This window comes from Macaca fascicularis, chromosome 17, assembly GCF_037993035.2.
Source record: "Macaca fascicularis isolate 582-1 chromosome 17, T2T-MFA8v1.1".
Taxonomy (NCBI): domain Eukaryota; kingdom Metazoa; phylum Chordata; class Mammalia; order Primates; family Cercopithecidae; genus Macaca; species Macaca fascicularis.
In genome coordinates, this window is record NC_088391.1 from 10,961,591 (window position 1) to 10,976,474 (window position 14,884).

General features: G+C 48.0%; 1 protein-coding gene across 3 annotated transcripts in view; it reads left to right on the forward strand.

Moving 5' to 3' along the window:
* Positions 1-5,071: 5,071 nt before the first annotated feature.
* B3GLCT (beta 3-glucosyltransferase) overlaps positions 5,072-14,884 on the forward strand; it is a 120,633-nt gene continuing 110,820 nt past the window's right edge. Inside the window, exon 1 of one of the 3 annotated variants that reach the window (XM_015439125.4) lies at positions 5,072-5,847. In XM_015439125.4, coding sequence (XP_015294611.3) covers positions 5,532-5,847 — 316 coding nt within the window. In that variant the 5' untranslated portion in view covers positions 5,072-5,531. Of the gene's footprint in view, positions 5,848-14,513; positions 14,736-14,884 lie in introns of those variants that run through there. The other 2 variants (XM_005585593.5, XM_065533132.1) reach the window with 2 other exon arrangements.

Consider the following 14,884-nt stretch of genomic DNA (forward strand, 5'->3'; position numbering starts at 1 on the left):
CCATCTATCCACTGCTCATTGCCCCACTCAAGGGAAGGCCATTCTCTTAGCATGGTGCCTGAGCCCCTGCTCAGTGTGGTCCTAACCACCCTCCCCTCCATGTTCCCTCTTGTGATGGCCAAACTGAATAGCTCCTCGGTCTCTGAACTCTCGGTCTTCCATGGCATTTCTTGCCCGTCCCCTCTGCCTGGAATGCCTTCTCCCCTTCTCTCTTGGCAACTGCACCATCTCGGTGAGGCCCCACACAGCCCCACTGACGAATGTGCTTTCCTTCTCCTTGCCCTTGTTTGCACGCTTCTTACGGGATTTCCATGTTCTGGGTGAGTTTATGGCTATTTCTGTATGTCTTGGCCCTCCTAACTAGACTGTGGTCTGCCCCAGGAAAATGCATTTTCCTCCAAACTCAGCCTGCCATATGAGGGCCTTGCACATGCAGTTACTCCGGGATACATTTGTCACAAATACATAAAATTTTTGTTGAGTTTATTAAGCAGGATCCTACATCTGAAAGCAGCTGTTGTAAAATGAACAACTACTTATTAGCAACAGCACCAAAAACACCAACACATTTCGTGTAGGCTGCTGAACAGTCATGTCCCACGCCTTCTGTTCTTAGTAAAAGTCTAACGCAGACACTTCCTGTCATGCCTGCTATGAGTGATTCCTGATCTTTACTAAGAACAGGAGGATATGTAATTCTAAAAAAGACAACAAAACAGCCAAGTAGATCATCTATTTCTGATTAAAAGTTTCTACGATAGCTCATTCTTGTAGACAGGCTTTATAACACTCTGTGTCTTCAAATGTCAATGGCTTCAGATTTCTGGGCTTTCGTGGGTGGTCTGCTGAGATGGTAACCTGTTATATTTCCTGGATTTTCGTTCAGGGTTGTTAGGCTGTGAGAATCCCTTCGTTAAGCCTCTTTGAATAAAAATCTTGGTTGTGGCCGGGCGCGGTGGCTCAAGCCTGTAATCCCAGCACTTTGGGAGGCCGAGACGGGCGGATCACGAGGTCAGGAGATCGAGACCATCCTGGCTAACACGGTGAAACCCCGTCTGTACTAAAAAATACAAAAAACTAGCCGGGCGAAGTGGCGGGCGCCTGTAGTCCCAGCTGCTTGGGAAGCTGAGGCAGGAGAATGGCGTGAACCCGGGAGGCGGAGCTTGCAGTGAGCTGAGATCCGGCCACTGCACTCCAGCCTGGGCGACAGAGCATGACTCCGTCTCAAAAAAAAAAAAAAAAAAAAATCTTGGTTGAAAGTTTGGTTTGACAGAATGGGTTTTGCCTATAATTTTTTTTTTTTCCTCCAGACAGAATCTCACTCTGTTGCCCAGGCTGGAGTGCAGTGGCACGATCTCGGCTCATTGAAACCTCTGCCTCCCCAGTTCAAGTGATTCTCCTGCCTCAGCCTCCCGATGAGCTGGGATTACAGGCGTGCGCCACCATGCCCGGTTAATTTTTATATTTTTAGTAGAGATGGGCTTTCACTACATTGGCCAGGCTGATCTCGAACACCTGACCTCAAGTGATCCACCTGCCTCAGCCTCCCAAAATGCTGGGATTACAGGTGTGAGCCACGGCACCTGGCCTTGCCTATAATATTTGAATAGCTTTGGAAGCAACGTGAGACAAGCTCATTGAGGGCATTAAAGAAACCATCGCATGTCATCAACGTATTCTTCCTGAGCACGTGCAGTGGGGCTGTGGCCCCGGGTCCTCTCTGAGTGATGAAAGGTTTGCTCCCTCTCTCTTCTCTTCCTGTTTTGCTCTTATCCGTGGGGAACATAGATGTATCTTCCTCCCCAAACACTGAAGCATAAGGTACAAGTGATGAGTCTTTCTCCTGTGACCCCTCAGTGGTTACCCCACTGATTGTGGGGTACAGGGACGGTCAGCAGATTATGAAAGTACTGTAGCGTAGGTCTGATATTATAATGACCTTAAGTCCCAGAGACCCTGTTTTAGACATTCTATTTCACTGTTAAACCTAAAGACCTGATGTTAGGTTTGGAAAATAATCCTCAAGACCACTCATAATTCATAAAGCCGCTGTTGGATGCAGGAAGAGAACAGTCCTCCTGAAACAGGTTGACTGCTAATCCACTTTAGGCCTGATACTGAGTGAGAGGGCCCAGAGACTGGGAAGAGTTGGAATATGCCCTTTGGGCTTTGCTAGTATAGAAACAGGGTGCCGCGGGGGGGCCCCTTCCAAGTCACAGGAGAGAGGCAGCAGGCTGAAGGGGGCAGAGTGAGAAGCCGTTCCGGTCCTGCAGCCCCTCTCCCCACCCGCCACACTGCTGTTGTCTGATTTGCACATTCCTGCTGGGCCTCAGCCTGGGGCACCTGTCCTCCTTTCTCAGCTCAGGAACCTATTTCTCCTTTAAGATCCTGCGCAACAGTCGCTTTTCTTACAGATTCCAAAGGCCCTGAGAAATTTTGTTTTTCCGGTGTGTTCCAAAGTGCTCTGATCTACGCATGCCATGCATTTATAACAAGGTAGCAAAGTTAGTTATGAACATTTTTGTCTCCCTAACTGGACTGTGAGTTCTTGGGCCCAGGGCCACGTTTTATGCTCTTTAATATCTGCCCCAGAGCTTAGCAAAGGGCACATCAGCTAGAAGTGCTCCCTATCATTTGAAGGAACGAATGGAGTTCAGCCTTTTGGGCCTCAAGTATAGCTGTTGTAAGATCAGAAACCATCTGTTTGGAACTTGTTCATTAGATTATTTGGCTCTCAATGGTTTTAGTATGTCTTTACGTTCTCTTTTAGTATTTACAAAATTATCTTTAAAATTACCAGTCTGTTTTAACCACGTTGCAACAGCGCCTTCCCCAACAAAAGACGGCTCCTTGCTGCTTCCCCTGCCCCTCAACAAGGAAAGTTTCAGGGGCCAGCATGGAGGTGACAGCTGGGATTATGTTGAGTGAATCCCAAGTAGATGGCTTGCTTCATATCACAATCTTAGAGTTTATGGGATTTTTTTTCTACTTAGAGTTGTTCCTTTACTGTCAATGTTATAGGCAAGCAGTGCCTATCACGTATCTGCCAGTATCCTCATGAGTATGTTTCTCTAGGAAGCTCTCCCGACATGTGACTGGGAGAGAGAACTCCCAGAAGTCCATTTATCATATGACTAGAGTAAGTGAAAGGCAATTCTTTTTAAAATGTGAGTGATGGAGCTTTGTAATGTGCCGTTTATCTATGTCGAGTGTGGAAAGGAAGGATGCCAGAGCAAGTTTATTACTTAAACAGTGTGTTCTCTGTTGTCTTTGGGGCTTAATTTTTCCACACCTTGTTCTGGAATATAGTAATACTCTAACATGATGAATTTCCATGAAAACACTGATTAAGCACCGAGAGTTGCTTACCCACGTGGAGCAGGCATTTGATCTTATTAGTCTTCTGTGTCTAATCAAACACAGTTTGGTTACATGTTTACTACCCCACATATGCAAGGAATACTTTCTTGGAAAAAAGCAAAAACAGCTCTGGAAATTGGAAACAACCTAGAATCTCAACTAGGCAGGTAAGCTTGAGAATTTCCCAAGGATAAAAGCAACAAATTCAGTCAACCATAGATTTGACATGCTAAACTAAGAAATGAAATGGAAGGATCCCTACATTTATTTTTCCTCCCATCAAAATAGTATTGACCCAAGACCACAAACCTTGGGCGAATGGAACAAAAGGGTACTATTTGCATTCACACTAAACGGATCACACGTGAAATATTTAGTTCCCACTTTTAAGAAGTCAATACAAACCACACAGAGAGAAAATTCTTTGTCTCCAGGCCTCCTTTTCAAAACAATTGCAGCAGGTACTGCACAACTGCAGACAATAATGTCCTAATGCATTAGAGCCTAAGTCCCCTAAAGGCATTCAAGTTAAAGAGGGCTCAAGCCTACAAATGTTTATTCAGTACCTGCTTCTCTGTCTCCACGACATCCTACTTGTATTCCCAGGGCCATCCTACTTGTATTCCCAGCGCCTCATCCTCATTAAATGTTTAGCAAGTAGGTGAATGTGGTATGTCCATGTGAAAGATACCGGCATTCCTAGGGTGCTTAGCAGAGTTGCAGTCACATAGTAGGTATCCAACAAGTGACTAAATATGAAGGAAAACAGATACTGCCTTCGAGAGGTCATGAGCTAAACTAGGGCCGGGAAAAGCACTTGGCCCTGTGCACTTCCTTGGAAATAGAAGTGAGTCAAGGCTTGAGGGAGGCACGAGGGAGTTCAGAACCACTGAAGGAGTCTCTAGTTCCTACTTGTAATTGGTTTCCCCTTCAGTGCACCACACAACGCAACAGGGCTAGTCCCCTATCAGGGCCACCACTCTACCGGGCTGGGGAGGGAGGCCCTTGGCAGTCCTGCGGGAACAGGAGGCACTCCCACATCGCCCCACTTCTCTGTATTCCAGTTTAATTAATTTTTATATTTTGAATAAAATTACACCCACTCTCTTCCATTATGGTGAACACTTAAAATTACATTTATAGAAAATTACATTTACACAAACTTGTTTAAAAGCCAAATCCCAGACCTAGGCTATTGGCCAAAATCCATTTAAAGGGGATATTAAGTAAATTAGTTGAGCTGATTAAAAACACCTTCATCAAAGTAGAGCATTGGTGCCAACAATATTAAGAGTTGAACTATTGATTACATTTTTTTTTTTTTCACAGCAGATAATACATTAGCAGGGAGGAAAAGTGATTACTGCTCGCCTGCACTTTACAGGTGTAACTACTGATGGGGGTGACGCGGTAAGGTGGGAGGGCATAAAGGCAGGGCACGGGGCCTAGGTCAGGAGGGACGCAGAGAGGAAGGGAGAGGAGGGGTGGAGGCTGGCGGCCGGAGCGGGCAGAGGTCAGACGCCTCGAAGGCGGGCGCCGTGCGGGCAAAGCTGAGGCCACCTCCACCGTAGCCCGTCGGGCCGGACACCCGCCGCTGCAGCTAGCCGGGCGGACGCTGGAAGCGCGCACAGGGTCACTCCCGCTCCCGGCCGCCAGAGGGCGCGGCCGGCGATGGCGCGGCGGAGCTGAAGGAGGGAGGAGGGGAGCCGGCGGAGAAGGGTCAGCCGCGGCGGCAGGGCGGCGGCGGCAGCGGCAGCGGCGCAGCTCCGCTCCCCGCGTGTCTCCAGTCCCCGCGCCCAGGTAGGGTGCGCAGCCTCCGCCGCCGGGATGCGGCCGCCCGCCTGCTGGTGGCTGCTCACGCCGCCGGCGCTGCTCGCGCTCCTCACCTGCTCCCTGGGTAAGTAGCCGGCGGCCAGGCGCTCAAAGGCGAGGCGTGGGGTACGCGGGCACAGTCGCCCGTGCCCCGGTCGGCGCAGGGAGGAAGGCGCCGGGCGGCCCAGCCCTGCCCCGCCGGCGCGCGTCCCGCCGTCCGGTCCCCGCTGTGCCGCGCCGTCAGCAGCGCCCTCTCGCGGCGCCCAGGTGGGACTCGGCCCCGGGACCCAAGGCGTGCCCGCTCGGCCCCTTTCGGTCCTGGGTCCCCGCCGCCGCCCCGGCCCGAGACTGGCGTCTCCATGCCTCCTCCGCCCCGAGCAGGCGGGCGGCGGGGCGGCGAGGGCGCAGCGGCCGCCCCCACAGGAAGCGCGCAGGAACTGTGCCACCGAAGAAACTTTGAAAGAGCGCGAGCGGCGGCGGCGGTCCCGCCCCCTTGCCTTCCGCCCGCGCTCCGCCGTCCTGCGCGCCCCGCGCCGGGCGGGAGGCTGGACGGGAGCCGGCGAGGCGGCCCCCGAGGTCTCGCTTCTCCTGCTCGACCCCCAGGGGGGAGGACAGCGGTCCCGGTGTCCGCGCGCCTCTCCGCAGGGCGTTCAGGACGTGCCCTGGCCCCTGAGGGTAAGCGGCCAGCTCCGCGCCAGCCGTTCCCGGATTCCGACCCGGAGGAGGACAGGGGCCTCCGCGGGAGCGGGCGCGGCGGGGAGGACGCCGTGGGGAGGCTTGCTCCTGTCTCGGGTCTACGCTGGGAACATCAGGGGACACGTCTGCGAGCAGTGCTTGCCCGGTCTCCTGCTGCTGTAATGTCCATCCTTTTTTATTTCTATTCTCCTCGCAAGGGCATTTCCCTCCTTTATCGTAAAACGATGTGATAAAAGTTTAAAAAAAAAACAAAAAAAGAAGCAGCCTTGTAATTGACTTTTATGATAAGATTTGTTCAAGTTTGAAATCTTGAGCGAAAAATTATTTTCTTTTCAGACTGTTGCAGAGTTGTTGTCCTCTAACCCAGACTTGCTGGTGTTTCCAGCCTGTGAAAAGGCAGTAATTTCAGATTTTTTACAAATGGCAGAATGGTGCAGTTTAGGAAAAGACGTAGCGTTTTTGCGCACTGCTCTTGCTCTTGTTAGCCCACCGGAGCCTTTAAAGCCCGTTTTTATTTGTATTTAAGCTCTTCGAATAAGGATTAATTTGCTGCTTCTGTGTACTTCTGGCATTTCTATAGGCGCTCAATAAGTACGGGAAAAGAGCAAGATTAGTTGGTAATTAATTGTTTACATGCATGATTAATTAGCCAGCAGTGTAATTAAAAATATTAGGGCACTTGGGCAGAGAAGGCTGTAGTTGGTCTTGGGGGGCAACTGAATTTGGCTGGAATCGGCTTCAGTGGAAGAAAGGCATTGCTGGGTGGCAGCCCTGGGAGAAAGGGAGGTTGGAGGTTTGGGAAAGCGACTGGGTGACTCCTGGCTGCATCAGTTGGCTTGTTGCCTGGATGTTTTGCAACTAACCAAATGGGTGGGTGGTAGCTGAAATTGGCATTCTATTTATAGCACTGCACTTTATAATGCTGTACTGGGGGTATAATATTTGTATATAATATATACAACATATGGGCTGAAATGCACATTTGTATTGCTGTGTATTTTTTACTATCCGTGGGGGAATATTTGCACTGTCCAAATTTGATAATACACTGAAGGACATTCAGAATGCACTAAAATGTCAACACATTTTTAGAGATGTCTGTTAGCCTTGTGAAGTTGTCAGATAAGCACAATAAATAAGACATAAAATGCATTAAAAGGTCCCTGTGAGACATTTGGGCTTTGTGAACTGGCTTTCATGGGTTGGCACAGACGGGAGGCTGTATTCTTCGAGGTCTGAAGTGACTCATGAATACCTTTTATGGAGCTCTGCTTCGATTTAGGGGAAGGGCACTGACACGTATAAAGATGTCCCCACTTATGATGTTCTTGGAATCTTGCTGAAACAGACAATGTGACAGCCGTTTTGAGGCATGTGAACAATCTTGATAGTTTATAAATACCTTAAATATTCCCATGTAAAATGGGCCTGACTATATAGTTTCTCCACAAACTAGAACTTACTTGTTTATGTGTTTAGAGAAAAGTCAATATAGAAAATTTCTTTTAAACCCACATGCATATACAGACACGGTTCACTGCAACTTTGGTTCTAAAGTCTGGCACCGGTTTCAGAATGGGAAGATTGATTCAAGCCTCCAGGTTACCATTTGTTAGCTGTGTGGCTTTTAGTGGTTTTGAGCTTCAGTTTTCTCATATGAACAGGACGCATAGACTGGATAGAATGCTAGCATTTTGCCATCTCTTGCAGTTTTAACATACTGACCCCATTGTAGCAGAGACTGCCAGCTGCCTGCGCAATAACCCTTTGGCCCCTGTTTTCCTAACAAAACTAATATAATCCGGGTTGGGGGGAAGGGTGGAGGAATGATGGTGGGGTGGTGGTGGCAGCGGTGGCAGCAGCAATGTGAAACATTTCTCTCAGTGGCCTTTGCATATGGGGGCAGCTAGTCTCTACAGAGCTATCTTTAGAGATTGTTGGGTGGGGCTCCTGGTAAAGCTCATTCAAGGTGGCCTACTCAGCTGGGATGCATGCCTTTTCTGTTATCCTCCTTCCCATTGCCTATTAAGTGGATCTGATGGATGGAGCCATGGTGGCCATCTTGTGACCATGAGGTGACCTTGAAGATGGAAGCCAGCATAAGGATGGTAGAGGAGAAAGGTAGAAGAAGCCTGGATGCCAGATGGATGTGGAGCATCATGCCAACTCTGCATGGCCTGTTTGCAGACTTGTATTGCATGAGATTGTATGCAACCAAACCCAATCCTATTGCCAAACCTAATCCTAATTATAGAAGAAGCTTATTTGAACCAATTATATTGATAAAATAATAGGTATTAGCTTTTATTTTTCACAACCCTGTCTCTTCTCTGTGTGAGCCAATTTTGTATTTCTTAGCACCTGCCAAAATTGGGGATGGTTTTTCATTCTGAGCCAGGTCTTGCCCAGATTCCTTTCATTGCAGTGAGTCAGAAATTTTAGGACACCAAGAGTCAGACCTAATTCCAGGTTGTTTTGTGTGTTTTGATTCTTAAAACCTCTTCGTTTCTTAAGCAGTATGCAGATATTACTGGCACAGATTTTAATCTTCTGGATGGATTCTTTGTCATCCAGGTAATCCAGGACCCCCGAATTGGCATGGCCCACCTGGTCATGGACTTGACCCAGGGGAGTTTGCCAGTAGCCAACAGCTAAGCTAGTGGGAGGGAGGGAGAGCATCTGTTTCAAATAGCAGTGTGAATTGAAAGGAGATGTGGTAACTTCCTTGGGGACAAACATTGTGGGCTCCGTATTTGAGCACTTCCTTATAATTGGCTCTTGGAGCCAGGTTTTTTTTTGTGTGTTTTACTAGACTTGTTATGAAGCAAGCAAGCAAGCATAATTTTTAGGCATAAAGGTATTACTTAGAGAAAAGTTGCAAATGTTCTATGTTTTTCCTCTTGTAGCACTCCGTGTGGTCCATCTTTGGCTTTGCACAGATTACTTCTTAAGAACAATATTTGGGAGTCTCCATAGGTTAATCTCATCTTTCCCATGGTAAAGGAAAAGTTGTGAGTTTCAAGGGTTCATCAGACCTATTGAGGAAGTTCTCCCTTGCTACCATGATTTCAAAGTTCTAGTCACTAAGCAACCCCCAAAGAAACCTGATTTAATGTAGGTGTTGACTTGAACTACTCGAAGAATGTCAATTTTAAAATCGTGTTAAAAGGAAAAACTGCCCAAAGCGTCTCATTTATTCAGAGTAATGTGGGTACCTACTGTGTGTCAGGCATCGTGATATTGCAGAAACAAGACAGATCTAGTCTGTCTCTACCCTTGGGGAGCTTGCACCCCAAAAGGCAAGGTGATATTAAACAGTAACGACTGCAGAACGAATTGTGTCTGTGCTAAATGCTGTGGAAGAGATGTTCAGGATGCTGTGAGAACATGTTGCAGGGAGACAGATGGATTTTGCCTAGACTGGGGAGATGGATCTCAACAGGGAGCCATCTTGCACCTCAGGGAACGTTTGTTGCTGTCTGGATACTTTTTGGTTATCCCAGGGGCTGGTTTGGCAGAGGGTGCTACTGACATCTAGAGTCAGGGATGCCGCTGAACATCCTACAGGGGCACAGGACAGTTCCACCCTACCGTCGAACAATTAATTATTGGATCCAAAATGTCAACAGTGCCAAAGTTGAGAAACTGTGGGGTAAGGGTCAAGGAAGGCTTCTTAGAAGATGTGACGTTAGAGCTCAGACCCGAAGGGGAAGCAGAGATCTTATGGTAAGTGGGGGGCAGAGCTTGGTGGTGAAAGAGCCAAGTGGAGAGAGGACAGAGGACTGAAAGGCTGGCAAGATCAGTAGGGGCCAGGTTAGGCAGGGCCTTGCAGATCAGGGGGACGTATTTTGGGGTCGTCCTCAGAGCAGGGGGAAGTGTTTGAAGGGCTGTAATGGGGCAGTATGTGATATGGCTGCCTTTTCGTGATGGATGTTCCATGGAGCAGGAGTTGGAGGGGGCTGTCGTAGCTGTGGGGAACTGTGAGGAGGCTGCTGGAGACAGGTTGTGAGAGAGGGTTAAGAATCTCTCAGACTCTGGGACTGGTTGGGTTTCGTGTGCTGAGAGAAAGGGTGGGGCAAGGACGAGTCATACATTTCCGTCACATCCACCATGGGTAGTAGTGCTGTTTACTAACTTGGGCACTGAAGGAGGAGGACCAGGTTTTCAGAAAGTTTTATATAGTTCAATGTACACAACATAGGGTTTATTAAGTGTAATGAATTCTAAGTGTACAGTTCTGTGGCATTAAGTACTTACACCATTTTTTGAAATGTACTTTGACTTTTAATTTTAGTGGGAGTTGAAGCTGCATAAGTTCAGTTTTGCACAAACTGAGTTCAAAATGCATGTGAGATGGCCAGGTACCGTGTCAGGTGAGCAGTTAGATATTTAGGTCTGTAGAGGACAGGCCTGGCTGGAAGGTATTTTGGGGGGTCATTATATTAGGTGGCAATTTGAGTAGGTTTTTTTTTTTTTTTTTTTTTTAAGAGTTGGGTGTCTGTCTGGGCATGGTGGCTCAAACCTGTTATCCCAGCACTTTAGGAGGCTGAGGCAGGCAGATCATTTGAGGTCAGGAGTTCAGGACCAGCCTGGCCAACAAGGTGAAACCCTGTCTCTACTAAAAATACAAAAAAATTAGCCAGGTGTGGTGATGCGTGTTTGTAGTCCCATCTACTCGGGAGGCTGAGGCAGGAGAATCGCTTGAACCCAGGAGGCCGAGGTTGTAGTGAGCAAAGATTGCACCACTGTGCCTGGGTGACAGAATGAGACTCTATCTAAAAAAAAAAAAAAAAAAGTTGGCAGGTCTGGCTATGGGGCCCAGGCTGGACCTGAACTCCTGGCCTCAAGTGATCTGTCTGCCTCAGTCTCCCAGTCAGCTGGGACTACAGGCATGTTCCACTGCACTTGGTTGTTTTATTGTGTGTTTTTCTTTTGTGTGTGTGTGTGTGTGTGTGTGTGTGTTTTAAAGGAAGAGAGCCTTGATTAACAGAATAAATTCATTTAAGCATTTACTCAAAATGTATATATACCAAGATTTGGTAGAAGTTGGAGAGGACAGTAGTCTTTATCTACATATATCTACATGTTGTGAAGCTGAGGGTTTAGACAAAACAAAAATAAAAACAAAAACAAGTATAAGTGTTGTCAAATAAGAGGTGAACGTATCTTAAGTATAGCAGTGTCATTTCCTCCTAGGGATATGACTTATTTTCTCTCCTAAAAGAATATTTTATGTAGCTGAAAAGATGATATATTTTAGTTTACATCATTACTTCCCCGTAAGAAACTCAAGGCTCTTTACATATCACGTTGAATTTATCTTCTCTGGATCCTTGAGGGGGGAGATGGAGGAGGTTGTTTTTCATTTATGAGCTGAATGAAGTCAAGGAAGTTAAATGGCCACAGCCTGTTGTGAAAATAGCCACATTCAGTTACCTTGAGTTCCTGTCTAGTTGTGCATCTTAGTGGCTGTCAGACTTCAGAGAATCATCTGAGTGTCTTAAAGAAGCCCCTATTTGTTAAAATGCAGATTCTTGCGTTCTAGCTCCAGATTTTCTGATTCAGAAGATCTGAAATGAGACCTCCAGGTAAGTTGTCTGTGAAGCCAGGTGTGAGAACCCTGCCTGGGCCACCATAGGCCCGGGTATAAACTAGGACTCTTATTGGGTGATTTCTGTGAACATCTGTGGAATATAAAGATGATCGAGGCCGGGTGCAGTAGCTCACACATGTAATCCCAGCACTTTGGGAGGCCGAGGTGGGCGGATCATGAGATCAGGGGTTCAATACCAGCCTGGTCAACATAGTGAAACCCTGTCTCTACTAAAAATACAAAAAAAAAATTAGCCAGGCGTGGTGGCGGGTGCTTGTAATCCCAGCTACTCAGGAGACTGAGGCGGGAGAATCGGAGGTCGCAGTGAGCCACGATCACGCCACTGTACTCCAGCCCGGGCGACAGTGCGAGACTCCATCTCAGAAAACAAAACAAAACAAAAAAAAGATGATCGATGGTTGTTTTGCCTTAAAAAAAGTAAGGAGTTGTTCTGGAGAGAGCAAAGTGTGGCATTGAGGCCTACTCAGTCAGGTCTTTTGTGTACTTGGGAAAGGAACTGGAAACGCCAGAACTAAAACTGAGAAGTCTGTCTCAGGCTCCAGGATCATTTGGCAAATTTTTAAATGCTGTTGAGGAAACCATAGTCCGTGGAGCTTGAGTATCAAAAGTTAGAGCCGTGAGTTATTAAAGCAAAGGTTTTTGGGCAATATGCAAATAAGTTTCTAAAGGCTTAGAGCGTCTGAGATTGTGTGTACCATGGATTGAGTGGTACTGACAGGAGTGCTTACCTTATCTGTCTGTCTATCCATCCGTCCAACCATCTGCACACTAGGGGTACTTTTAAAAATCTACTTCTTTAATAAGATGCCCAAAAGTTAATCATAAATTTTTATAAGTTAAGGCTGACAGTTAACTGTTCAGTAGTACACTTGCAATTTAAAGGAATTACGTAAAGTGCTAATTTTTTTTTTGTTTGAATATTTGCTGTGCTCCTCTTTGGTGTGTTCTGTAGTAGGCTGTGTGACCCGGGATTTTTCTGACTCTTCCTATGACTTAGGCTATGGAACATGCTAGTGAGGGTGAGGTTTTAAATCTCACCCCCCAAAACTGTTTTGAGTTGCAATTTTCTGGTTTGCATATCCTGAGTGATCGTTTTTAAACAAGATGCAAATCAAAGTAGGAAATGATCTTTTCCCTCATATATATATAGTTATTTTCTATTTTTCTCTTTTTTTTCCCACCATCTACTGTCCTTCCTGTAAATATATTTATTCTCTGGCCCATAGAATATGTTGGTCTCCTCAAACTTTGTTGTCAAGTGAAGAAAAGCTAATATTCCAATTTTTCCCATGACTTCTGTGATAAAACAGGAGAGGAGTTTCAGATGGAGCTAGATCATCTCTGAGTCGATAGTAGGCTCAATGGGGGAATGTCTTGTCTGCACGCTTGCTGCCTCACTGGGGTAGGAGGCTTGGCCTCCTTCCTTACTACTTCTCTCCACTGGCTGAATTGTCCTGACATCTTTCCCAGCAGCAGATCTCTTTTCCTAAGAGTTTACTGTTTGGCACTTGAGCAAAAGGCTTAATAGGTTTTACCATAGGCCAGGTACTTTTTTGAACCTGAACCTACATGAACTCACTTAATTCTTATTCCATTTTTTCCCTCTACAGGGAGGGAAACAGAGGCTCAGAGAGGTGGCTTAACTATTAAGTGGCAGAGCCTGGATTTGAACCTAGGAGGTTTCAGTGTACTTTGTCTTTGTACTCTGTACTTTGACCTTATGCTATATGACTTCTCAGGCAGGGCCCTGGCCCGGGTCTCCTCTGCTGCCACATCTTTCTGTTGTACCGTGTAGCTTTAAGGAGGGAGTTCTTTGAAAGGATTCGTTAAACAGCTGCCTTCTCTCCTGCTTCTCCTCCCCATCTGGCCATTGCTTTAGTCTCCTTTGCAGTTTTGTCCTTAAATGTTGGGGTTCCCCTGAGCCGTCCTTGGCCTCACAAGCCTTGGCCTCCGTTCTGGTGCGCTGTGAAGATTCTAGTGCTGCAGCCGCTATCGCACGCACACCCCTGTGCTGGGCTCACCCCTGCACCTGGCTGTCCTGTGTATCTGCACTCACGTATCCTCAGGACGCTGGGGACCAAGTTGCCTTCCCTCACACGTGCTATCCTCCTTTATTCTCAGAGGCCCCAGGCCCTCCCCTCCCGTCTCACCACCCACCCCGTGCTCTGTCTCAGAGTCTGCAGCTTCGGCTTCTTTAGTGGCCCCACCCCTCCCCTGCTCACTGCCACCTTAACTGAGGCCCTTAGCGCTCCTTGCTTGACACCAGTGGCCTTCCCACTGGCATGTTTGTGTCCTTTCTTGTCCTCCCACAGCCATCTCACACACTCCAGAAAGCTGTCTTGGGCACAGGTCTCAACATGGCATACCCTCCTTAAAACCTCAAACAGCTGTTCCTGGCTCAGAAAAACCTGACTCCCCAGTACCACCTGCTCTTATGATATGGCCCCTGGTACCTTCAGCCTCATTTCTAGCCCCAGCCACCCCTCCCCACAGGGGTCCCTGCCCGGGTCACCCCCTTCTCACAGGGGTCCCTGCCTGGGTCACCCCTCCTCACAGGGGTCCCTGCCTGGGTCACCCCCTCCTCACAGGGGTCCCTGCCTGACCAGGTCACCCTCTCCCATCAAGGGACCCTACCTGGGTCACTCCCTCTTCTGAGGTATTTCTGCCACCATGTGTGTTGGCCCTGCCCTTGGCCTGCCCTGTATAAAACCCAGGAGGGAGAGACTAAAACCCGATGCCCTTTAAAAAAAGTATGGAGTGGCGGGGCCTTCCGTCCCATGGTTGGAGGTGGTGTCCCATGGTAAATGGAGCTGCTACCCAGCTTGTCTGCTGCTGTGGGGACAGGGGACAGTGGATTTGTCCCAGTAGGGTGGAAAAAAGGCAGACTTTACCCCTGTCGCTGGGCTGCAGGGGTGTTTGTTTCTGTCCCTCTGCTGCCATGGATTATCTTCAAAGTGGGTACTTGGAAACAAGTAAGTTGGCTATGCGCCATGTATCCTGGAGCTTAAGGCCCCCTGGAGGACCTGGAATTAATCCTGGAAAGCTCCACAGAGAGGCAGCTGCTGGAGGCTGGAGCCGGCTGGGTGACATGCTTTGTAAGTAGGTCACAGGAAAGAAAGTGAAGCCCCGAAGGCTTCCTCCCCCAGCGTGTTAGAAAAGAAGTGGCAGCCTGCATAGCCTGGAGGGAGTACCTGAGCCATGTGTGCTTCCAAGAGGCTCTCTGTGAGCTTTGGCCTGGGTGACAGAGCCACAGGTACCGGGTTTTGTGTCCTCCTGGCTTTTGTGCAGGGCAGGCAACCACCTAGACACTTCCCAGACTGCGGTCATTATCATTGTGGTCACCAGCATGGCCACAGCTGTTGGCTGAGCTTTTTTATATATTCTGAGCTGATGCCAAAGGCT